This window comes from Barbatula barbatula (assembly GCF_947034865.1).
Source record: "Barbatula barbatula genome assembly, chromosome: 16".
NCBI classification, from domain to species: Eukaryota; Metazoa; Chordata; class Actinopteri; order Cypriniformes; family Nemacheilidae; genus Barbatula; species Barbatula barbatula.
This window is the reverse complement of record NC_136779.1, coordinates 2,466,245-2,491,713: the sequence shown is the minus strand read 5'-3', so window position 1 is coordinate 2,491,713 and position 25,469 is coordinate 2,466,245. Positions and strand designations below refer to the sequence as shown.

The 25,469-nt window shown below is 40.9% G+C and overlaps 1 protein-coding gene across 1 annotated transcript in view; it reads left to right on the top strand.

The window, feature by feature from the left end:
* The window catches only part of tcerg1l (transcription elongation regulator 1 like), a gene marked incomplete at both ends in the record, with an annotated part of 73,057 nt that overhangs the window by 4,420 nt on the left and 43,168 nt on the right, over nucleotides 1-25,469 (top strand). The window contains one exon of the mRNA XM_079477107.1: nucleotides 13,486-13,659. Within this exon, the coding sequence (XP_079333233.1) occupies nucleotides 13,486-13,659 (174 nt within the window). The remainder of the gene's footprint in view (nucleotides 1-13,485; nucleotides 13,660-25,469) is intronic.

The following is a 25,469-nucleotide window of genomic DNA, read 5'->3' as shown; positions in this document are numbered from 1 at the left end:
AAGAGACAACATCTGTGATTTTTCTTATGGACGTTTTAAAATATTAAGACATCATTCCAAATTTAATTTTTATTAGCATTTCTAAATGTTTAGTGGGCATTGGAATCCAGAATTTCATCAAATTCAAACCTCAGGAGTGACATAAAGGGCTTTATTTTCACAATCTAAGCGCATGGATTAAAGCGCACGGCGCAGGTGCACTCAGGGCGTGTCCAAATCCACTTTTGCTAGTTTAACGGCGGGAAACCGGTGCGCCCGAGCGCGCGGTCTAAACGGGATGTCGTGATTCTCTTAATGAGTAATGGGTGATTTTTGGGCGTGACATGCAATAAACCAATCAGAGTGTCATCTCTCATTCCCTTTAAGTGCCAGTTGAGCTCGCGCCATAGTAAATTTCGCAATTTACACGGCGGAATTCTGAAGACCAGACACTTCTCCAAAAAGAAAACTTGTCTGCTCGTGCAAGAGGTTAAAGCGCGCAAGCAGACCATATACAGGACAAGCTTTTTTAAATCTGTATGTCCGCAATAATAATCTTTTACATTATTATTTATTTTTATAAATATTTGGCATTACTGTGTGCTCCTGCTCGTCCCTCTGTGTGTAATAAGCAGAATGTATACGAGCGCTGTGCACCCGCCTGTAGGCGCATATTCCTAACTCTAAAATATTTAGCCATTGACTTTAGACTTTAGACTAGGTTTGAGTTGGTCTATTTTCAGTTCCTCAAAATGGCAACGCGCCAACAATGCGCCGGCACAACTCTTTTTTAGTCCAACACGCCCATGGGCGCACAAATGAGCGCAACTGGATTCGCAGGACGGGAAAATGAGATCTGCGTCAGGCTGAAACTAGCAAAAACACTTGCACTGCGCCTTGTGCCGCATTGCACCGGGTGTAAGATAGGGCCCAAAGTCATCCAACACCAATGTAAAAGACTGACAGCATACACACACAAAACACAAAAAACGGATACAAATTTCTTCTTGAATTTAAATACACGTAGAAATATTACTGACGAATTGCCTAAAAGTGAATATGAACTTGTTTTCTTTGCCGTATTTGAGGTCTGACACAGAGCATCTTTTGTTATTCTAATCTATTTCGTAATTTTCTGCAAATATAAACAGTATTTCTATTTGTAATGGTGAAAACAAAATGGTGAATTTACCTAAACACCTACCTATAAAAAGTAAATTCAGAATTTTTTTTTATAATTTTGAAGTGGTCTCTTATTTAAATCTCCAATGAGCTCTATCATAGCTCTTGCTTAAAGTGCTTTAGTGATTACTTGTGATCCCCTGTTGTATATGTCTGTATCTATTCTGAGTTCATTTTAACCTCAAACACAGATTTCATAAACATTAAACACTGTAAGAGAGTCAGACTCAAGGTTTTTAGCACATTTCCCTGTAGTTGTTTTTAGGTCAGACTGTCTAAATGCTGCCACCAATTATTCTCTCTGTCTCTTCATCTGCCTCTGTATGTCTTGTAGTTTGCACTGTATATAAGTGAGCAATTATGTCTCTAAGAGATAAACAAGTATCTAGTTGATGCCATAATTATACTATCTATTATAATAGACTGTCTCGGTTGGGATTGTAGATTGTGAATCAGAGTTTAGATGTGATTATGTTTCATGCGTCAGGTGGCTGACACGTCTGATTCATTTAAAGTGTGGTTTAGGCCGTACTTTGATGCAGGGAAGCGCTGGCATTTGTATCAGTAAAATCCTGTCCAGTGCCTACATGAAATGTTCATTATAACTAATCTGAAATCTGGTCTTTAGGTGTCGTACAAATAGCACTTTAATGTGACGTGCACCGGACATTCCACTCATCGTTGACTAAAGTAGGGTTTGGCATTAAAGATAAAGTTCATCTAGATGTGAAAATGTCATACTCTCATACCACCCCACATACATATGTTTTTCAGTTGAACACAAATTAATAATCTTATCTTGAAATTCTGTCATTTTATCATATTTGAATGCCAAACATGGCGAAGCTGCAAAATCGTTTATTAAAGTAATCCAAATGACTATTAATGGAATATTAGATCTCTTCTAAATTGAAACAATATGTTTGTCAGGGAAAACTATTTATATTTTGGGCTTCTTTAGCGATCAATATGTCACATATTAATGGAAACAAAAGCTCAAATATGACATCATATCAACAACATCAAATCTCATTGTGACTAGCTGTCATTGCAGGTTTCATCACTACTTTTTATATATTGAATAAAACATAAGGATATTTATAATCAACATTTCGCTGTGTTGCAATGCATTCTGGGATGGATATCTGACTGTTCTGTTAAGGATAAATGTGATGTGATTAGAATTTAGAGGGTGTCTTAAGACGCAGCATGAATATGTTGAACAGCCTTTGCAACAGTAGGCGGCTCTCTAGATTCTGGAACAGGGTTGTAGAGAGAGAGAGAGAGAGAGAGAGAGAGAGAGAGAGAGAGAGAGAGAGAGAGAATATGTGTGTGTGTGTGTGTGTGGTCAGTCCACCCATCTATGTCCAATAACCCTTTTAGGCAGTTCTTTCTCAAAGTGAGTTCAAACAGCCAAAGAAAGGCAACATTGACAGAAAGAGAGTTTGGGTGTGTGTGCGAAGGGCGGCAAGTCGTGGTTGCTATACATTTTTTAATCTAGAGGACAAACCGGTTGGTTTTAACTGGTAATTGACCAAAGGTTTGAAAAATGTCTTCTTTCCTTTGTTCATGACAGTTGTTACAGATATACAATCCTGGAAAATCTCTCTATGAAGCTCATACACTCCCAAGACAAAGCACCAACCCAGTTTAAGTATCTCCATCCTGAAATATCATGTACAGTATAGGTTTGTCATAGATATGGACACAGCTGTGATAAAGTGCTGTTCAACTGGAATCAGATTCACATTTAAAGGGATAGTTCACCATTCATATTGGTCTTTCATTATTTTCTAACCATTGTATCTTTTCGAACATGTATGACTCTCTTTCTTCTGAATAACACAAAAGAAGATATTTAGAAGAATTTCCAAACAATACTGAACCCCCTTGACATTTCTCAAAATATCTTCTTTTGTGTTGCACAGAAGAAAGAGAATTATACAGGTTTTGAATGACTTGTGGGTGAAAGAAATGACAGAATTTTTATGTTTGTGTCTTATTCTTTACTCTCGACATAGAATCAAAGATTTCTTTTTTGTTTCACTTTTTTCCCTACACCTATATACTATATTTTATATTCAGCTGCTTTTGCTATTTGTAATATTGAAATGACAAACAAAGAACGTTTTGCAATGGAAATAACCAATGAGAGGGTGTGGAGGTCTCCTGCCATCTGTCATACGCTTTCTACAGTTGCCTCTCTTGGCTCCATAACCCCAAAATTATACATTTGCTGCCCCATAACCTGCAAATCACCAGAATATTCTGTCTGTGGCTGTATCTGTTGAAGAAAAAATATTTATATCTCATGGAAATGAAATGAGTGACATGTGAGTGAAATGAACTGCGAAAGAGAATGAATGTACAGATTCGAAGTGAAGTATATTATTAATATTATGTTTTTGCATGCCATGATGGCCGAGAGCACCATCAAATAGTGAGGAAAGATATTTTAGAAAACAGACATTTCCTAGAATGCTCTGTTAGGCAGTTTGCTTTGTGTCCCTTTCTCATCTGTTTTCTTTAGTTCGCACGCAAGATGCCCAAGAAGAGATGATCTTTGTTCATGCCATTATGAGATCAACCTGATCTTTTTCAACTTTGATGAGCTAAGCTTAAAGGGATACTTCACTTATTCTGTACACGTTTACTCACCTTCGAGTTGTTCAAAATCTGTATAAACGTATTTGTTTTGATGAACACAGAGAAAGATATTTGGAAGAATGCTGATAACCAAACAGTTCTTGGACACCATTGACCATAGTAGGATAAAATACTTTATAATTTTTTGGTTCTGTTGAACACTAAATAAGATATTTTGAAGAATGTAGGAAAGCAAACAGTTCTGAGGAACCTTTGACAACCATTAGCATTTTCCCCACTGTGGTAGTCAATGGGGTCCAAGAACTGTTTGGTTACAAGCATTGTAAATATCTTTCTCAAGCACTCTTTCCAAATGTATTCAGGTTTGGAACAGGTTATGCAGTAATTCATGGGTGAACTATTTAACTTTAACTTACTGGTGAAGCGGATCGGAAATTTTGGGACACCTTGGTGTTGGATACAAAGTGATAGTTGAATAACATCAGCACAGCAAAGCCTTCGGGAGCGACCGAACTCGAGAAGCGGACTTGGCCGCTTGAACGGTATTGAAAGACTCTAGTTGTTCTAACAAAGTCATTCTCTTGGGCTCGAGCTGTTGATGAGCGTTTGCCGAGGCAGTAATTGGTGCCAGAGGGTGTACTGTACTCTCAGAATCGAAGACTGTAAGGAAGTCCAATTTGCGTCCTCGCTTCCTTCCCGCAGGAACATTCTCAGCGTCTGCAAACACACCAGCACAGGTCAGCGCAGTTTAAGAGCTTTTCTCCCAAGTAACAGCTTACTTTATTAGTATCGCTAGATGTTCTCTGGATAATTTGGTGCGGAACTCACAGCAATTGCCTCTGAGAAAGCAAGGTACAGTAGATTGTTGTAAAAGTTACATGGGTGCCTTTTCTTGTTTGTGAAAATGTTGTGTGTCCTTAACTTCATCACCCCTTAGATGAAATACACCAGCTCATGTACAGGTCGTACGATGCATACTGTGCACAAAACTCCAAAGCATCATCTGACGATTTCAATTTCTATTGGCCAGCCCCAGTATCTTACCACACTATTTGCGAAAGTGTTTCTGGCAGACTTACAAGGTTTGTGGTGTCTAAGAGGCACTTATAAAAACTAACCATGGTATAATGCAGAATTGATTGCTATTTGTATAACCATAGTTTTATAACAAATACCATGTTGAATTTGTGGTTACCATGGTTTAACTACATTAGCCATGGATTTGTAACCATTGTTCATTTTTTGGAACTGAATGTCCATGAGATATGAACCAGGGTTAGTAAATGTACATCTCTTCCAATCTAAGCATCTATGTTTTTTGGGCAGAATTTGCCGCCTTTTGTAATCCAGACATTACACTGTGAGACATAAATATGGCTAGCTTCTCACCAACTACTCCCATTAGTTTTTTTTGCTATCTTATTGTTATCGAGATAGATTTCGCCATTTTATTTAACATCGTCTTGTGTATTTTGGTATTGCTTTTTCGCGAGTAAAATGCTCTCAGAGAAAACAAAGCGCTTAGGAATTAAGATGAATGGCTTCTCTTCTGCATTCAGAATTGTATTATTTATGTTCAATTACTGAAAGCTGTATTCATTTCATGATAAAATGTCGATGCACTAGTCACATACAAACCCAACCTTACATCTTACAATTATAATGTGGTTTGTTGGTGCGTTACATACAATTTTGTTATTGTGCTAAACTACTGAATATATGTGAAGAGTTCATTTGCAAAAACAGATAACTCTGTTTTCATATTGTGCGTTTGTTTGTTTGATAAAGTACTGACAACAAAAAACTACAGCTAACTAACAAGATAAAACTTGATTTATGAAAATTGATAAAACAAAATGATCAGTTTTGACAGGGTTGCTTTTTATATCCACCATTGCAAAACATTGCAAAGAAAAAAATCCATTAAAAACACGTTGAGAGTATGATTAGTAAGCGTGCAGGCCAGAAAACTAGAACATACATTTGTGACATGATGAAAATGGAGAAAATCGATAACCGAAGCCAACAATTTTCTGTGATTCAGGCATTACTCATCTACCAAACACTGAATCTGCCTCTGGCCCTACTGTGCGTTTCCATGTCCAACATTAATAGTTTGTGCTCTACATCTAAAAGAAGGACAAATTGTCAGTACAAAACAGGAGCTATAATAGCCCAGACATATGTTTCCAACTTCGATGCAATTTTGTGACCATTCAACTTCGTCGTTACAAGGGACCCATCAGCATTGTGTGAGCAGCTCAGCTTGATATACTGTATCGATCCAAAATGCTACGTTTGCCTTGTCATGTACTGATAAACCAATACTCCTGTTTTATTTTGTCATGTGTTCGTCCCTTTTGATTCACATCAGCGCAGGAATCAATAAGTATCGTTATAAGGTTGGACCGAGCTCAATTGCGTGCCATCTCTGCGGGACGTTCTAGCCTCCGTATCGTGGAAAGGTTATAGCACACAGAGAAAATGGATAAAACTGTCAGTGCTGGAAGAAAACAATGGAGCTGTAGTAACTTACAAACTGAGTTAGAAGATCATTATTAGATTCACTTTTACAACTGTGATTAAATCTGTAAGTGACCGAGAAATTAGCACAGCTTGGAGTTTTAAGCAACATTCATACTTACAGTACCATAAAATACCCCAAATATACAGTAAACATATCAATTATAACCATATAAAAGGCTTTTTTCCCTCACGCTTTACCAAACAGTACAAAATGGTGTTTTTTTAGTTGCAGTGCTACACTGTATTTATTATATTAAGTCTACTGGTCAGGATTTCTAAACATGTTCACACTTCAAGGTTAGCAGTAGGAAGGGAAATAAGCATTTTTTGGTCGAGCAATCCCTTTTGGCGTTTGGTGTTCGTGCTTTTGTCTTCACTTTGGAGTACAGGACAGTGCCATAATATCGAAGTTGTCTTATTTAATCGTGCCCAGGTTTTCTCTTTCAGTGCATTGAATTGTACTGTTAACATTGACCTTTTCTTTTGTTGTGGTTTTGTAGGTTCATTATGGCATGGCAAAACAGCTGAATCGCAGGAAGCATTGTAAGTGTATTTTAATATGGTGTTCTCGCTGAATCAGTGGCCAAATGCAAGAACCATTTATGAACCATTAAGATAAGCAAGTGTCATGAAAATAGTGAGGCTCTATATTCGCTCTGTAGGAGAACCGGTTGGAAATGTTTTTATGATAATGACAACAGAACAATTATTAAGAAAAGAAATACTAGAACTGATTCACCTTGATCAGTAAGTTCAACAGACGAGTGTGTGGAGGGAGAGAAATTGTTTTTTTTGGCAACCGAACTAGTGCAAGTTTTATTTTAGCCCACTAGGGCCGTTCATTCATCATCTAATAGGTGGAAACACTTTGAGATGTTACCTAAGGGCTTTCTGGAGACTGTTTCTAGTTGAGTGCGTTTTAAGGTTCTGGTTTCTGGGCCAAAAAGGCGTTTGTACTTTCGTCTGTTTCACAGACCTGATCCGAGATCTTATTTTTCATCTTCGTGAATTTTAGCCCTCTATTATTGACAGGAGCTAATGGAACGTGAAAAGTCACTCTGGGTGCCTTGTCAAGATATACGCAGCTTCTGGAAAATAGAGTTAAAAGTTGAGCAGGCGATTTGGAAGTGAGCACTGAAGCGTTCGGTGGGAACGTGGTCTACTTAGACTGGATTTCTCCAAAGCTCTTGTGGGAACTTAAATGGGACCTTAAACACCTCCACATTTTTATGCTTTCCCTTTGGCCATAGACAGAGTCCTGACCAAGACTGAAAACTTGAAAAATACACATTTTATTACAGGAAAAACTGAAATCAATAATAAACTATAGATTATAGCACGATTCGTAAGAAGCTTAATACTTACATTTATTCATTTGGCAGACGCTTTTATCCAAAGGGACTTACAAGTAGTTTTTATACAGTGGCACATTACTGCAGAGCAATCAGGGGTAAGGTGCCTTGCTCAAGGGCCCTTCAGTCATGACCTGCTGGCACTGAGATTCCAACCGGCAACCTTCTGATCACAAACCCAACAGTCTAACCCCCAGGCCACAACTGACCCCAAAAAGCTGTTCATCTGGATTTCAAGCGTCCTAAAATATATTTGGCTATGCCCGAAGAACCTAGCGCAATGTAAACGCCTCACTAATGCGATCGGTAACACGCTTTCTCACATATGGCTTGAGTTAGCTCAACAAGTTTTTTCCCACATTTGAAATAAGAAACATTGATTTGTCTGACACACTTTTTAGGGCTGACTTTGTGTGAATATTAATTAACTGGGTAACTACTAATCTTTTTTTTTTTTGGTATTTAGTAACTTTCAGAATCCATGTCACCATATAAATAAATCTATGGGGAAATGTTATTGCTTATTGTTTGCTTTTTTATAGTTTATAAGACAATGTTTCAGTTATGTGGCACCTAAATAAAAATATGAAAAGATTAAAATACACATTTAAACACAAGTTTAGAATATAACGCTCAATGGATCTTTGAAGTATTACATGAGAATGTGGTCAAATCTACAGCAGCGAATTGTGCGGTTTGAGGTGAGAAGTTAAGGCGTCTCCGTTTGCTCTCCGTTTATTCTCATTGCTACCTGAGAACCAGTTGAGATTTCAAAGAGATCTTATTCACCTGCTGTTTTTCATCGGAGAACACTAACTATTTGAATCACTCAGATATCACTAAGGGGCATTTTGTGTTTTTTATGTAAATCTATATTAAAGTGATACATAATAACAGTGCTTATGTTTTGTCAGTGCACCGTATGTCCCCACCGGGCTAGTTTTCAGCTCAATCACTTATTCCGTTTGAAAGCCACTACTTCCACACAAAAACAAAGGCGCTTAGTATTATTATCCAGCCTTTGTGTTAGAGGAGGAGCCCTGGAGAGCGATACCATAAATTTGCACAACAACAACTTTCCAAGGAGAGAGAATGAGGTATAAAGTTTATTACCCAAGTAAATGTGTGAGGAAGGGGAGGACAATGGGCGGACATCAGAGAGAGAGAGAGAGAGAGAGAGAGAGAGAGAGAGGAGGACAGAGACACAGAGGCTCTCTGTGAATGAATATAATAGCAGTGTAGTCTCAAGCACATATAAGTGGCCAAAAGTTTTTTAAGTGCACTCACTTGCAGTTTCAGCACCACAGCAGAATGGACAGCTCCAAAGTGCTGAAGGCTTCTTCATTTACCCTTGTCTCACCTTGAATACTTTCTACTCAACAAGACCCCTTGAGATAAGGGAAGAACGAATAGAAACACACACACTTAATGAAGGATACAGACATACAGAGCGGTGACTGCTTTGGTTCAGATTAAACTTTCTCAAAACACAGTTTGTTTAGTTAGCATCACTGATGCATTCGGTTTTTACGATATGATATCTGTGTAATCCTACTGGACCGACACCTGACTTGCTTCAAGATGGTTGCCTGGGTTGTATATCCGTTGTCGGTGTAACGTGTGCAAGCTAGTGAAGAGCTGTGCAGTGTGTAAGCCTCACTCCCCGACCAACAGAGACGCTCTAGGGACAGACGCAAGAGACTGCGGTCTTTAGCCTCCTCGTTAGAGCGCCCGTCTCCCATCGGTTCGAATCCCGCGGAGAGCGGGGCGATTGGGACCGGCTACATTGGGTCAAGTATAAACAGTTTCTGGGTTTATTTAACCCAACTGTTTTTCTTTGTACTTTTACTGCAGGTCACTCATTGTTTTCAATTGTTAGAAGTTGTATGTACAGCAAAAGTGGTTGTTTAATTTAAAAGCTGAAACTTAAACATTATATTTAGTTTAAAATCGTGTGATACTTTTGTATTGCAAATCCCATATTGTGTTGAATTGTGAGCTGACTGTATCGTTATACCATCTTGTAATGTTAATATTAGAAACTTTTAGATGAGTAGTCTAGCTTGATGTAGCAAAGGTAAAATATTCAAATCTATTTACAGTCAAACTAAACGTTTTTGTATAATATTTTTATATTTTTTTACGAGTGGATGCAAGACAATGTAGATCATTTATTTAAGTGAGGATTGCAAAATAAAGTAAACCGACACATATTTTAGCCAAAATCTGTTGTGTGAACACCATCCGGTCAGAAGTCTCAATCAGATCTTGTTAACTGTAAATCCAGGGGTGATCCAGCTGTTACCATAGCCACACCTAAACTTTGGAACAGTTAAAGGCAGAGTAGATCGTTTGAAAATGCTAACGTTTGCCTGCTAGCGGCGCAATCATACGATCCCTCCCTCTCGCGAATCACCAAAGCCACGCCTCCTCCAAAACACAACAGACGAGAAACTGTTGGATCGGTTCCAGTAAACTAATGTCACATTCACCGGTGAGAAAACATAACAGTACAAAGTGAATTGCATTACTACACTAAGGAACATCTCCAGTACCAGAATTTGTTCTTACACAATTTATCTCAGCTGGCCTGTAGTAGAAAAAAATGTGTACACTACTGTGTATACAAAGACTATACGACGGTACATTGTTCAGATGTCTCATTTAAAAACAAAAAACAAACAGTGGGTCTAGTAGCTTGTGAAGGCATGAATGGTAAGGACTTGTTTTGGACAGGTTTGGAGGACACTCTTAGGAGCGCAGCAATAATTGCCTCCCTAGAGACTTGAGCAATGGCCTCATTGTTACAGCCATCGGCTACTGTTGTATTTATAGGGTTTGTCTCTGTTTGTCAAACCTGTCAAGACGCAACACCCAGCGATAAAAAAACAATGTGTTTTTTAAACAGCGTGTTTCTATTAAGGAATTACCTCTGTTGCAGTCATGTGATGCACTGGCTCACAGCAGAAGCCCTCGCTGGATGTATAATTCAAGGTTTCTATTTCATGTCATGTCCGCGGAGAGTATTTCCAGATGAAAGATGCATTGTTTGTATGTTCTGTGACCCGTCACTTCATCTCCGGTGGCTAGGTGTTTAAGTGGATCTCTTAGACCTCTGTTTATCATCACTATCAAACTAAAAGATTAGTTAAGTTTAACCCCCTCTACCCTTTGCTTTCGCTGTCAGATGATAAAGTGCGTCCCATGACTCTCTGTTTTTTATTCAGTGTCGGAGAGACACTGTACTGGAGTGGTTCCATATGATATATTCCCCGGTGGCCTTATTTTCAGTGCGGTACGTGTGCACGATAACTGCTCTGCTTCTCTCCGATTCGCCCACTCAGTAGCATTAGATAAGTATTTGAGCTGCTCAGCGTGTAGGAAACACCCCGCCTACTCACTCCAAACATCCCTTTAAGATTACGTTAAATAGTGTTTCCATCGCTCAGAGGCGACAGGCTCTCGAAATGCTGGAGATGAGCATATGCGTGTTTGCTCACCCGGACCGCCACAAAGGTGACCAACGAGTGATTATCATCTGTGACTATGTTTTTCGTTGACGCTGGGAAGTTTGATGCATTAACATTTAATGTTTATGCATTTGGCAAAACATGCATTTAGTGAGTTGCAAGGTCCTACGCTTTTGATAAATATACTGAATGATTTCCACAGGAGTAAAAAACATAAACTGTTGCTAGTGCCATGCTCTGCCAGCTGACGTTTATTCCAGATGAGTTTTGTTCAGGAAGATGTGATTTTTTTGCTCGCAACACCTAGTTCATGAGTTCAGAACATAGAGAGAATAAAACATACATTAGACTTGTAGTGTCCGTGAGGTCACCCGTAGGTTTGTGTTAAAATAATCTAGATTTGTGTAAATGCGATGAGATGTTCATGTTGAGATCTTCAATAATATTGACTTCTAAGTCCAGACGTGACAAATATGAGCCCAGCCATTGTTGACATCTCTTCTGAGATTGTAGGAGAAATTGCTGATTAGACTTAAACTAGTATTTTCCTTTACTCTACAGATAATCTCTGTAATGTCTAGGAGAAATAATTAAGATAATTAAGAGATCTCATGTTTTGCTATGGTTCAAATGTATAGCTTGAAGGAAATATCAGCTGCTTTGAATAACGTCCCTTTATGTAAATGTGACACGGATATAGTTTTGCTCTAATGTTTTTTTAACAGTAAAGTATTGAAACGTATAGTAGATTGTATAATGTCTAGAGCGTCTGTGTGTAGTGTATCAAACTGTAATGAAAGCCACATAGCGAAAGCCCATGAAACCTGTTTGGCAGCCAATTAAAGCCAAGAAGAAAGAAATGCCTACGCATGGCTTCCGCTGGGAAGAACTCACATATGTTCAAATCTCCGGATGCAAGAGATGGAATCCTAGGAATATGTTTTTAATCACTTATTGGCCTTATTCACATGGTAATTGTTTTTAGGGAGCATGCAATGTCATTTCTGCATATGCATGCTGTCTGTTTTCTCCCATGAATTACTAACCAGATTATCATGTGTGGTAATGTAATTCCTGTCCATATCATTATCACTGGGTTTACGTGGAGGAACAAATGTTGTTTTGAAGATTTGTTTTGTCAACTGCTAAGTGCTGTAAGGATGCTATTGGAGGGTTTGCAGGTAATGGGCATTTCTGTATTTGGCACAAGGATGCTCATTTTGTAAATAACTAAGCACAATTAACTATGGCCATATTCATGCAGCAAAATGTCGACAAAACATTTCCTGTAATTGCCATCGGAATGCATGTGCGTTACCATAAAGAACTATTAAACAAGAACACTGTCTGAATAGCGCTACTGTGTATATACATTTATGGATTTTAAATGTTCAGTATGTTAATATGGAGTAATATGCAGAAATATGGAGTGCCTTAGCATGTCCATACAAGTGGATTTCATCCTTAAAGGGACAGTTCGCCCAAAAATTAAAATTCTGTCATCATTTATTCACACATGATTTGTTCCAAACAAGTTTGGAAGAATGTTAGAAACTTTTCCTGAGTAGGAAAAAGTTATTGAATTTCTCTGTCGACCACAAAATCAAATATTCTAAGAAATTTAGGAAACAGTTCTGGGGCACTTTCAACTACCATTGATTTATTTTCTGCTATGGTAGTCAATGATGTCCCAGAATTGTCAGATGCTAGCATTCTTCCAAATATCTTTCTTGGTAGCACCTTATTTTACAGTCCTGTTTCCCATGTACATACGGTGTATTTAGTAAATAATACAACTGTGTAATAACTAGGCTCTAAACCCGAACCTACCCCAAACCCAACTTTATCCCATGCAGCTACTTTAAATTACAGAGTGCTTTCTTGGGTAAGTATATACAGTAGGTACGTGTACAGTAAAATAAAGTACAACCGTAATTTATGAGAGAAGTATCCCTTTAAAGTGTGTGTACGCACAGTCAAGATTTTCCATTGGCTATGTACATATGTAAATTATAAATAATGTACATTATTTATTTTATTTTTTTATAAATCTCAATACAAATTGCATAGACATTTTTCAACGCCCATTTTGTGCTTACCCGATGTTTATACATCATGCCTTTAAATAGATTCTTCACCCTCCCCTTTAGTTACTTGCCTGCCCTGGAAAGAATTCCACACACAGAGTGATGTTACTGAATTTATTTGGACCATTTCTGTGCCCCAGTTTAAGCTCAACCTTCAAAATAAACATTTATGAGCACATTTTGTGGAGGCATGGGCAGCAGTTAGAGTATTATGTTAAATGTATAACATTAAGTCTCTGACAGTAATGTTCTGTCTTTGTATCTTTTTGTCTGTTAATCCAGGTTGTCCTGTGGCCATCAAGCGAGGAAGGTCTAAAGGAATAGCGCTGGCAGCCGCGGCCATGATGGCGATGGAGTCTGATGTGAGTCGAGGGCCTTGTGTGTCATCCGCTCACCCACTCCACCTGCTCTCGCTTTCACCGATCAAATTTCCTTTGTTTTCGGCACCTCGCGCAGGTAAGAACACTTCACAGATTGCCTTCATTACTGTCCCCCTGTTCATCCAGACCCAACTTCACACAAACGAGTAGAAAACTTTTGGCCTAGGTTAGAGCCAACCTGCTTTTGTGTGTTTTTGTCTGACCCACTTGGTGTGATATTTGGCTTCGTAATGAGGGACCTGCTTTCTCTCAAAGCTTCTGATGTTGTAATTGGGGAATTGTAATTGCAGATACTTGGCAGTCAGAAATAGTCTCCACAATGTTTTCTATCGCTTTCAACTCAGCGTGTAAACTCTGCTGTAAAAATAACCCAACTAGCGCAGTTTTTTTTAAACAGGTGAACTGTAACAAGAAAGGTGTCTGGATTTAGCATGGTAGTGTACATGACATATAAATGTATATGGTCTTGGCGGACTCACCTTGCAGCAGATCTATTCCTGCCGGAACTGGGGAAGGAGGAGGGTTTCTGAAACGTGCTTCACTGCTACAACAATCACTAGCCACGATTTAAACTTAGAGCTCATTGGCTGCTGATACGGAAGGAAACAATGAGCTGCGCCGTGTAGTAAAGTTACTATGTCAGATTGGTTTAGACTTTAGGACTGCGCCATCTAGAGTTTCATGCCAGAACTTTCTCTGTCTTATGTGCTTGTCTGATGCACATTTCTACAAATCCAAAAATAAATTTACTTTTGACATGCCTCCACGTTTGGTGTCAGAGAAAATGTGAGCTTGTTATTGTAGCGCGTGTCAGGTGTGATGTGTCACACTTGTATAAGGTTCAATATTGTTCGATATGGGCCACTGATCAGAAGGTAAGGAACGACTACTGGAGAGAGGGAGGCAACACAGCAGGTAGGTGAAAACTCAGAACTTTTTTTACTGGTTGAAATCTTGCGTTCATTGAATTTCTCAGTAGCAGTTTGTCTGAAGCATTTCAATTTCCACACTCATTCAGAACATACAACATATGACAATGCTTACGATCAACTCTCTTTGTTTCGTATTTCAGTTAGTAATTCTCAAGACTCGAATCAGTTCACAAATCAGTTCAATTGAAAACAACTGTCAAATACTTTGTATTAAAATGAAATAATAAAATAAACTTGTTGAAAACTCAACAGACTCGGTTTCTGTAACCCAACAAAATTGAAAGGACAAAATAAACAATGTTCTCAAAACATCATCACAAATTCAAAACTCAAAGGGTGACAGTCTTTTCAGCAAAATGAATCAAATATTCAAGATTGACTGAATTGATTCAGTTATTTTCAGTTCAGATTTTAAATGACTCGAATCAAAAGATTTGTTGACTCCTCAGAATCAATTAGTTCAGATTCAAAGTCTCTCTTGTCCAAGACTCAAGGAAAAAATATAGAAAAACAAAGTTCAGTCTGATTTGTCCAAAAACAAAAGGAAAAGATTTCTCATACCAGTTTGATGAATTCAAGATCAAAACGCAACAATCAAATTGTCTCCGTGGGTGGCTCGCCTTTTACATACGCTCATACGCGTCTCACGTGTCCAGGATGGTGATCACAATTTCGCAGAAGAACACATACATGAAAAAAAAAAGAAGAAACAAAAAAACCCAGCCTTGTAAAACAAGGCAAAACAATAATTAGTCTTCCATTCGAACATTTTCATCAACAAACATCATATATACATTTTAAACAACATATTGACTCAATATCTTGACACTTCTACATGACATCATCACTCGTCATTGACTCATTTGCATCTTTACATGCGGTTAGCTTTAGCCCCGCGTGCAAATTAGCACTAGCTCACACGCTATGCATAAGCGCCTATATGAACGCTAACATCACATTACTAATTTTTCAACTAAGTCTGCAACAGTTTTCTTGTGAAAAGTCAAGCCAATATATGAAAAAAACAACTCACCAAGGCAAAAATGTAATATCTCCTTCAATAAGATAATTCGCGGTGATTTTGGTGCTCCATTCATCTACATCAGTTTTTATTCTCAATTCTCTGTTCCGTCTCCTTCTCACTTCGTCGTCAGCTCTTCAAAGTTATCCCTTTCACTCATAAACGAAATCTTTTGATTGCATCTAAGTTACCTTTTCAATATCTATCCTCTGACTCGCTCTCTCTCAACGTCTCTGACCGCCGCAGCGTCACGGGCTTAATCTCAGTGCGCTGCTACCATTGGCTCGTTGGAGTGTCAATCAATGCAGCACGATCGATGATTGGATGAAACACTTTCTCTTCTAAAATACTTGTTTTTCTCTCTCATTCCTTTTCCCTAATTTTCCCATGTTTTTACACATCCTTAACACTTTTACTCGTAACCTGGATTATCCGGGTTACACTCTCCCTGCTTTGAAGATATGCAGGTCCCGCTGCATCCCTTAGGCTGCAAAGTCACTGCAGTAGAATTCCCACTACACGCTTTCTGAGGGTTATCTCCAAGAGAGTAGGGCTCTCCCAATGACACAGTGAAAGCTGCACTGAGCCCCTGTAGTAATGACTGCACAACCAGAGAAAGGGGATTACCCAACGTGGAGTATTGTAGCTTTCTTGGCGGTTCGCAATGCCTTTTTGAGCGTCTCGGAACATCTGGCAAACTCTGGCCAATCTCCTTTGAGCGGTCTCGGGTACTCCTCAAATTAGCAGATTCATCCTGTGTCAAGTCGTCATTCCTTTCATCCTCTCCATTGAGAGTCCCAGGTGGGGGCTTATCAGATTTCTGGTTCTGCTGTCCATTCTGCACAGACACATCACTTAAGACATCAGACCCTGTAGGGTCTTTTAACTGCAATCTCTCCTCTTCAGGTTCATCACACAGACACCCGTCTTCATCATCAGGTAGGTCAGGCAAGTTCCCTTGTGACTCCCTTGAGGTAGAAAGCCCGATGTCTGTACTAATTGCAGTCCTCACCTCAGGAGTAATTTCTGGTGTAACCCCAGTTTTTGATTGACCCTCATGTCTATGGCTGGAAAGAATTCTGCTCTCAATTCTTGGTAAGTACCGAGGTACACATTTTGCAAAGTCATCTTCAGATTCAGAATCTTGGGTTTCACTCTCAGGCTCTCTTAAAACAGGATTTGCTCGAGTTCTAGGCTTGCGAGGGTTTCTTGAAACTACAGTCTCCTCAGATTTATCTTCCTTTTGCAGAAATCCACAGGGTAATAGCAGGTCACGGTGCAACGTACGGAGCGTTCCATCCTTGCTCTCAGGTTGAACAGTATAGACTGGTAAGTCGCCAGCTTTCTTGATCACGACGTAAACTTCTTTCTCCCACTTATCTGCCAACTTATTCTTTCCTCTTAGTCTGACATTCCTCACCAGCACGCGATCGCCAACCTCAAGGAATGAAACAACCACTCGCTCATCAAATCTCCGCTTATTGCGCACAGCTACTTTTGCAGCATTCTCTCTTGCTATCCTGTAGCTCTCCTTCAGTCGATCCTTCAAATTCCTCACATAGCTCGAGTGAGACTGGGATGACTTATCAGCAGGTAACCCAAAAGCCAGATCGATGGGTAATCGGGGTTGCCTCCCGAACATTAACTCATATGGTGAGATCCCAGTTGAGTCATTACGAGTACAGTTGTACGCGTGGACTAACGGCTTCACAAAACTCTTCCAGCAGGTCTTTCCTTTATCATCCAGGGTCCCCAACATCTGAAGCAACGTCCTGTTGAAACGCTCCACGGGGTTGCCGCGAGGGTGATAAGGTGTCGTTCTCACTTTACGTATTCCTGCTATTGTACACAGCTCCTTAATCAGTTTTGATTCAAAGTCGGGCCCCTGATCACTGTGGAGTTTCTCCGGAAATCCGTAATGTACTAGGAAATTATCCCACAGGCATTTGGCCACGGTTTCAGCCTTCTGGTTTCTGGTGGGTATCGCTACAGCGTACCTGGTGAAATGATCGGTGATCACTAGAATATCTTTCGTACCACTCCGATCTGGTTCAAGCGACAGAAAGTCCATGCAGACTAGCTCAAGTGGTCTGCCTGTCACTATATTCACCAGGGGTGCAGCTCGTTCAGGGAGAGTCTTCCTCCTCACACAGCGCTCACAGGTCTTTATTTTCTCTTCCACAGTCGTTGCCATCCTTGGCCAGTAGAATCGAGATCTAGCGAGATCCAGAGTTCTCTCGATCCCTAGATGGCCCATGTCATTGTGCAAGCTCGTTAGCACGGTCTCTCGGAGATCCACAGGTAACGCCAACTGATATAGCACATTTCCTTGGTCCTGCCTCCTTCTGAACAACATTCCGTTCTTAAACTTGAGTCTGTTCCACTCTCTTAGCCATAAGGACACTTCCACAGGTTCTACTTTCCCAACTGGTTTCTTGCCAGACTCAAGATATTCGATAACAACTTTGAGTTCTGGATCAGCTCTTTGGTGTTCCTTCAGCTCCTCTTCAGACATTCGGGGAAGAACTGGAAGACCATGGGCGTCCTCTTGCTGGAACTCTTGGGGTATTGCACCAACACCGAGAGACAGCGACTCAAAGACGGTAGGTTGGGAGTATGACACAACAGGATCAATACAGCTCTGATACGCTTGGTGTCTTTCGCAAAGAGCTTTCACCGCTGCTGGCAGTATCGTTGGTTGATCTGATTCTGCTAAATGGTGAAGGGTGAATTGCTTGATTCTCTCACATTCTCTTTGAGAGACTACGTCATCCAGAGGCATGTCATGAGGACGTCTTGAGAGCGCATCTGCATCCAGGTTTCGCTTGCCTGCACGATACTGAATCTTGAAGTTAAACGTCGACAGGCTGGACAGCCACCTATAGCTGGTCGCGTCGAGCTTCGCAGATGTCAGAATATAGGTGAGCGGGTTGCTGTCCGTTATCGCAGTGAACTCTCCTCCATACAGATAATCACTGAATTTGGTCGTAACTGCCCACTTGAGCGCGAGGAACTCTAGTTTATGCGCTGGATATCTCGTTTCACTCTTGGTTAAGCCTCTGCTGGCGAAGGCGATCACTCTCATTCGACCTTCCTGTTCTTGATAAAGGGCAGCCCCAAGTCCGGTGGTGCTCGCATCCGTAGTAAGCACATATGGAAGGCTGGGATCTGCAAATCCGAGGACTGGGGCTGAAGTCAACTTCTCCATGATGGTGTTAAACGCTCTGTGGCATTCCTCAGTCCATCGATCTCCAAATGGCTCTCTAGGATCTCGATACTGTGTACTTTCCTTTGGGCTTCGTCTCTGTTTTTTCTGCAGAGGGGGGTAACCAACAGTAAGGTCGTTTAGAGGTCTTGTTATAGTGGAAAAGTCTTGGACGAACCTTCTGTAGTATCCAGCGAAACCGAGAAAAGACTTGAGCTCTTTTAGGTTTCTAGGTCTTGGCCAGGTTTTGAGGGCTTCAATTTTGGATGGATCTGTTTCGACACCATTCTCAGACACTATGTGGCCCAGATATCGGACTGACTTTTGGAAAAACTTGCACTTTTTAGGAGAAAGCTTCAGTCCGTAATCTCTCAGCCGTTCTAGAACTTGAAGGAGTCTGGCTTCATGTTCTTCAAGAGTCTTAGAGAAGACTATAAGGTCGTCAATGAAAACTAGCACTTCTCTCCTGTTCAGATCGCCCATGCACTGCTCCATTAATCTTTGAAAGGTGCTTGGTGCATTTGTGATCCCTTGTGGCATTCGGTTGAACTCCCAAAACCCCAATGGACATACGAACGCAGTCTTCTGTTTGTCAGCCTCCTCCATCTCAATTTGGTAGAAACCGGATTTCAAGTCAAGAACTGAAAACCACTTGGATCCAGTTAGAACAGAAAAGGCTTCTTCCAGATTCGGCAGAGCATACGCATCCTTTATAGTTTGGGAATTCAATTTTCTGAAGTCGATACACAAGCGCACATCATTGTTCTTCTTCCTCACGACTACTATTGGGGAAGCGAATGGGGATTCAGATTGTTTTATGACACCGGCATCGAGGAGCTCTTTGAGGTGTCTTCTTACGGCATCCACATCTTGCGGGTGGATAGGTCTAGCACGCTGCTTGAAGGGTGTCTTGTCGTTAAGATTGATACGGTGTTTCACCTTATCAGTGTGGCCGTAATCTAGATCGTGCAGTGCAAAAACGTCTGGCATGGAGTTCACTAGATCCGTTATCCGCTCCTTCCATTCACATGACAAGGGTGAGTCACCGAAGTCAGGAACAACTTTGACTAGTGAAGGATTCGCAGCTTTGCACTCAGGGATACTCGCGGGGTGTCTTCCTTCAATCACATGCTGGATGGCATGCACTTCGGCCAGTACTGCTCTCGGAGGGATTATTAAATCCTTCTGCGTCTCGTTCTTCAGTACTACTGGTATCTGGACAATGCGCTTTGGAGGTAAGGAGTGCAGACTATTAGCCACTAGCAGTCCGCCAGGCAAGGAAAATGATGTTGACGGTTCCACTGCCACCCAAGTCTCTGTCAGTGGCCCAATGATGTTGACATAACCATCGAGAACTACGGTACTTCCAGCTGTTACAACTTCAGACGTACCTCCTTTCACTTTTACTTGACCCAAAACACTCGTACTAGCTCGTCGTCGTCTTGCTTCAAGGACTCTTATCACAGCTCGATACCCATGGCAATGTGACTTCGCTTTGGGCATAACCGCTTGTGCATGATCAGTATACAGGACGTCCAACGTGTTGGTGCCAATGAGGATTTGAGGTGCATATGTCAGATCTGGGACCACTAGGGCCAATGTTGGAACTTCAGCTTCAGTTCCTAGGAACTCCTGAGGAAACTTCAGAGTTAATTCGACATATCCCAGATAGGGAACGGCCTGTCCATTTGCTCCTTCCACTTCTAGCAGATGGTTCAACGGTTGCATGGGATGCTGTGACAAGTGACTATTGTAGAAAGACAGGGGGATTGTCGTTACCTGAGACCCTGTGTCCAACAAGCAGTTCACTTTTTTTCCTTCAACTTTAATTTGTGCAGTGCATTTCGTTCCTACCAGTCCAGCTGGTAACTTCGGGGAGCCTCTGGTGTCGGCTTGCTTGTCAAATGCTCGTTGATGCTTAGGGCATTGTTCGTTTCTCTCAGTCTCCGTCAGCCCTGCGACTGAGACTGACTTTAATTTAAAGCCTCTGTGGCAAGTCCTTGTTGAAAATCCCACTCAGCCTGCCTTTCTCTCAAGTTCCTTCTCTTTTCTTCAACTCTAGATGAATTTGGGGGATTTTGGCAGTTGATGGCTAGGTGGCCGTCATCCCCACAGCGGAAACAATACCATGGCCGAGGCCGATTTGTTCTAATCTCAGTGTACTTTGGTCTTGCATATCTGTCTTTGCTGCTTTCTACGGCGCCATGTTTCGGGTTCTCTCTCTGACTGAGGGATCTTTCAGACTGGTATCTCTGCGCTCCAGAAACAGCCACTTGGGCTTTAAGCCCCGCTATCTGTTCTTTCAGTTCCTGCAGATCACTCATCCCTGCTTGCTCTCTTACTTCCTGATGAGTAGCTGTTTTTATGGCTGCAACTTGGCTTTGGAGGGCTGCGATCTCTTCCTTCAGAATGCCTACTTCAAACATTTCAGGGAGTTGCACTTTACTCTTCTGCTTAGAGGCTTTCAGCTTGGGAGCAGCAAGGGCTGGAGAATCAGTGTCTTCCTCTGATGTGTTGCAATAAGCAGACTGTTGGTGTGTTGCTGTACGCAGTTTAAGGGGAACTGATGGGTGCTTACTCATACCCAGATGTTTCCTCATTCTCTCCTCCTTTGATGTTTGCTTATCTTCCGCTGTACGGATGAGTATGGCTAATTCGGCAAAAGGAGGTGGGTCTGCTTTTCTCTTTTCAAGCTGCAGATCAGCTATCAGGGCATTGTCCCAGCAGCCACGGCAGAACTGCCTCAACAGACAACGGTCTCGTTCACTCTCTGCGACTCCGCTCCGTCTGATGGCAGCACTCAGAATTACATGCAATCTGTGAAGGTAGGCAGATGACTTTTCACCAGGATTCTGCAGGGTGCTTATAAGCTTGGCTAATAATTCGTCTCCGTCCTCCACCGACCCATAGACGGACTCCAGCAGCCTTAGACACTCTGAAGATGGGGCGTTCGGGTTCACATGCTTGATTATGTCTGAAGCAGGCGGTAACAAGCTGTCCAGAATTTTCCGCGTCTTATGTGACTCAAGAAGGGATGGATCATTCAGTAAATGGTCAACACTTGCCCTCCAGGTGTCGAAGTCAGGCTCGTTGTTTGGACGAGGGCTCCTCCCAGAGAAAGCTTTCAGGCGGAATGGAGCACTGTGTAGGGATACGGGATCACTCGTCCTCACAATATGTTCCATCACTATTCTCTGGATGCCTGAAGGGTTCATAGTAGACATGGGAAGATTCACTGATATAGTCTCAGCAGAGTTGTCATCTGCATTGTTCGAAAAGTGAGGCGACGCTGCACCCATGTTCACCTTGACTGGGTTTTCAGGCTCTATTCTCAGTTCAGAGGGTGACTTTAATCCTTCCAATCGTGAAGGAGTGCTAGTCGCACTTGTCAAGGGGCTTGTCTCTAGAGGGCCTTGCTCTTGCCCAGGTCCTGCTCTACATGACGCATCGGCTTGAGCTTTTACTCCACTAACCTTGACCAATTCTCGTTGGAGGACATCTCTTAGGGTTTCTCCATTGGCGTTTGCTATTGCTTGTAGTTTCTCCAAGCACTCAGCGGTGGCGCTACTAGTGGTGGGGGTGTAAACCGTACCCAGAGCACGCACATGGAACACAGTATCTGCATCAGCAGGGCTCACTAAGGTTAGAGGCAGCTGGGACTCAAGATCGCGCATGGCTGAACTGTGCGTAAACTCCACTACTACATTACGATAAAACTCAGATTGTGGATCGTCAATCAGTAGATTGCGTCGTATGGAGCCAAATTTCAAGAGGCATGTTTCTAGTGCTTGATCTGATTCAGTCAGTGTTATGCCACTAACAATTACTGCATTTTGCACATTAACGCCTTCCCTCTCCACAACATCCATCTCTGTCAGATTCACTGTACGTACTTGTATCGATGATTATTCACCTCTGTCGCTGCTGTGCCCTCTCTCCTGGCTGGCTCGCCAAGTTTCGTGTAGCGCGTGTCAGGTGTGATGTGTCACACTTGTATAAGGTTCAATATTGTTCGATATGGGCCACTGATCAGAAGGTAAGGAACGACTACTGGAGAGAGGGAGGCAACACAGCAGGTAGGTGAAAACTCAGAACTTTTTTTACTGGTTGAAATCTTGCGTTCATTGAATTTCTCAGTAGCAGTTTGTCTGAAGCATTTCAATTTCCACACTCATTCAGAACATACAACATATGACAATGCTTACGATCAACTCTCTTTGTTTCGTATTTCAGTTAGTAATTCTCAAGACTCGAATCAGTTCACAAATCAGTTCAATTGAAAACAACTGTCAAATACTTTGTATTAAAATGAAATAATAAAATAAACTTGTTGAAAACTCAACAGACTCGGTTTCTGTAACCCAACAAAATTGAAAGGACAAAATAAACAATGTTCTCAAAACATCATCACAAATTCAAAACTCAAAGGGTGACAGTCTTTTCAGCAAAATGAATCAAATATTCAAGATTGACTGAATTGATTCAGTTATTTTCAGTTCAGATTTTAAATGACTCGAATCAAAAGATTTGTTGACTCCTCAGAATCAATTAGTTCAGATTCAAAGTCTCTCTTGTCCAAGACTCAAGGAAAAAATATAGAAAAACAAAGTTCAGTCTGATTTGTCCAAAAACAAAAGGAAAAGATTTCTCATACCAGTTTGATGAATTCAAGATCAAAACGCAACAATCAAATTGTCTCCGTGGGTGGCTCGCCTTTTACATACGCTCATACGCGTCTCACGTGTCCAGGATGGTGATCACAATTTCGCAGAAGAACACATACATGAAAAAAAAAAGAAGAAACAAAAAAACCCAGCCTTGTAAAACAAGGCAAAACAATAATTAGTCTTCCATTCGAACATTTTCATCAACAAACATCATATATACATTTTAAACAACATATTGACTCAATATCTTGACACTTCTACATGACATCATCACTCGTCATTGACTCATTTGCATCTTTACATGCGGTTAGCTTTAGCCCCGCGTGCAAATTAGCACTAGCTCACACGCTATGCATAAGCGCCTATATGAACGCTAACATCACATTACTAATTTTTCAACTAAGTCTGCAACAGTTTTCTTGTGAAAAGTCAAGCCAATATATGAAAAAAACAACTCACCAAGGCAAAAATGTAATATCTCCTTCAATAAGATAATTCGCGGTGATTTTGGTGCTCCATTCATCTACATCAGTTTTTATTCTCAATTCTCTGTTCCGTCTCCTTCTCACTTCGTCGTCAGCTCTTCAAAGTTATCCCTTTCACTCATAAACGAAATCTTTTGATTGCATCTAAGTTACCTTTTCAATATCTATCCTCTGACTCGCTCTCTCTCAACGTCTCTGACCGCCGCAGCGTCACGGGCTTAATCTCAGTGCGCTGCTACCATTGGCTCGTTGGAGTGTCAATCAATGCAGCACGATCGATGATTGGATGAAACACTTTCTCTTCTAAAATACTTGTTTTTCTCTCTCATTCCTTTTCCCTAATTTTCCCATGTTTTTACACATCCTTAACACTTTTACTCGTAACCTGGATTATCCGGGTTACATTATGGTTATTGGTTTGGACTTCCCCAAGCAATTCCAAGCAGTGCTGCGAACTGAGCATCTGCCTGCTTCTCCGCTTGTTTCTCTGTAGATCTCGGCACGACGCTCTTGTTCTCTCGCTTTGCCAAATCAAGGGTCATGGCCTAATCACTGAGATTAAAGCGAGAGAAGTATGGTCGTTCATTAAAGGAAACAGACAAAGCGTATCCTTTTATTTTCCCGTCTTCCTCGGTTTCTCCATCTTTCCGTCTTCCTCTGCATCATGCATATTGATTAACTGTTTTCTTCCTTTGGTGCTCAGTGAACATTTGGAGTCAGCCAGGTTGATCGCCCGAGGTAAAGAACAGAGTGCGTGTACGTGTCAGCTGGAGTGTGTATGTGTGTCTGTGTGCAGATCTATATATTTTATAAGGAATGTTTTCACTGCCGAGTCCTATATGTGGTTGCGGGGGATGAATTCTATCATGTGAATCTATAGAGATGCTGTTGTGGCTATCAGATGTATAGATGATGGAAACCCAGGAATTATTTCCTTTCATTCAGGCTACAAAAGCAACATAAGGGCATGTAAACCCTAAAGGGCTTTTAATTTTGCTCTAACAACTGTTTGATTGTAACTGGAAGACTCGTCATATCGAGACCACAAAGAATCGTTGATGCCTTTCATGCAGTTTGGATTGTAAATGGTAATGTAAAAGTGGGGAGTGATTGTCATGCAGTTTGTTCAGGAGAATACATCATTCACACAGTGGCTCTGGTCCAAAATCTACATCGGCAGCTACACAGGACAACATCTTGATGCAATTGGATTCTTGCGACTGATTCAGAAATGCTATACATGAGCATCATTGTACATGCAATGTTACAAAACGTATTTGGGTGACACTTTACTATAAGGTTCCATTTGTAAACTACATTAGCTAACAATGAACAATACCTCTACACCAGTCATTCATTTTGGTTTATGTTAATTTCGACATTTACTAATACATGTTTACAATCAAAACTAAAAATCAAAATCAATTTATCAATTTACAATAGTTAATGAACTAAACAACAGTATTAACTAACATCAACAAAGGCTATTAAATGATGTAAAAATTGCACAATTTTACGTCATGTTAGCTAATGCATTAAAGGTGCGATGTGTCATTTTTTGGAGGATCTATTGACA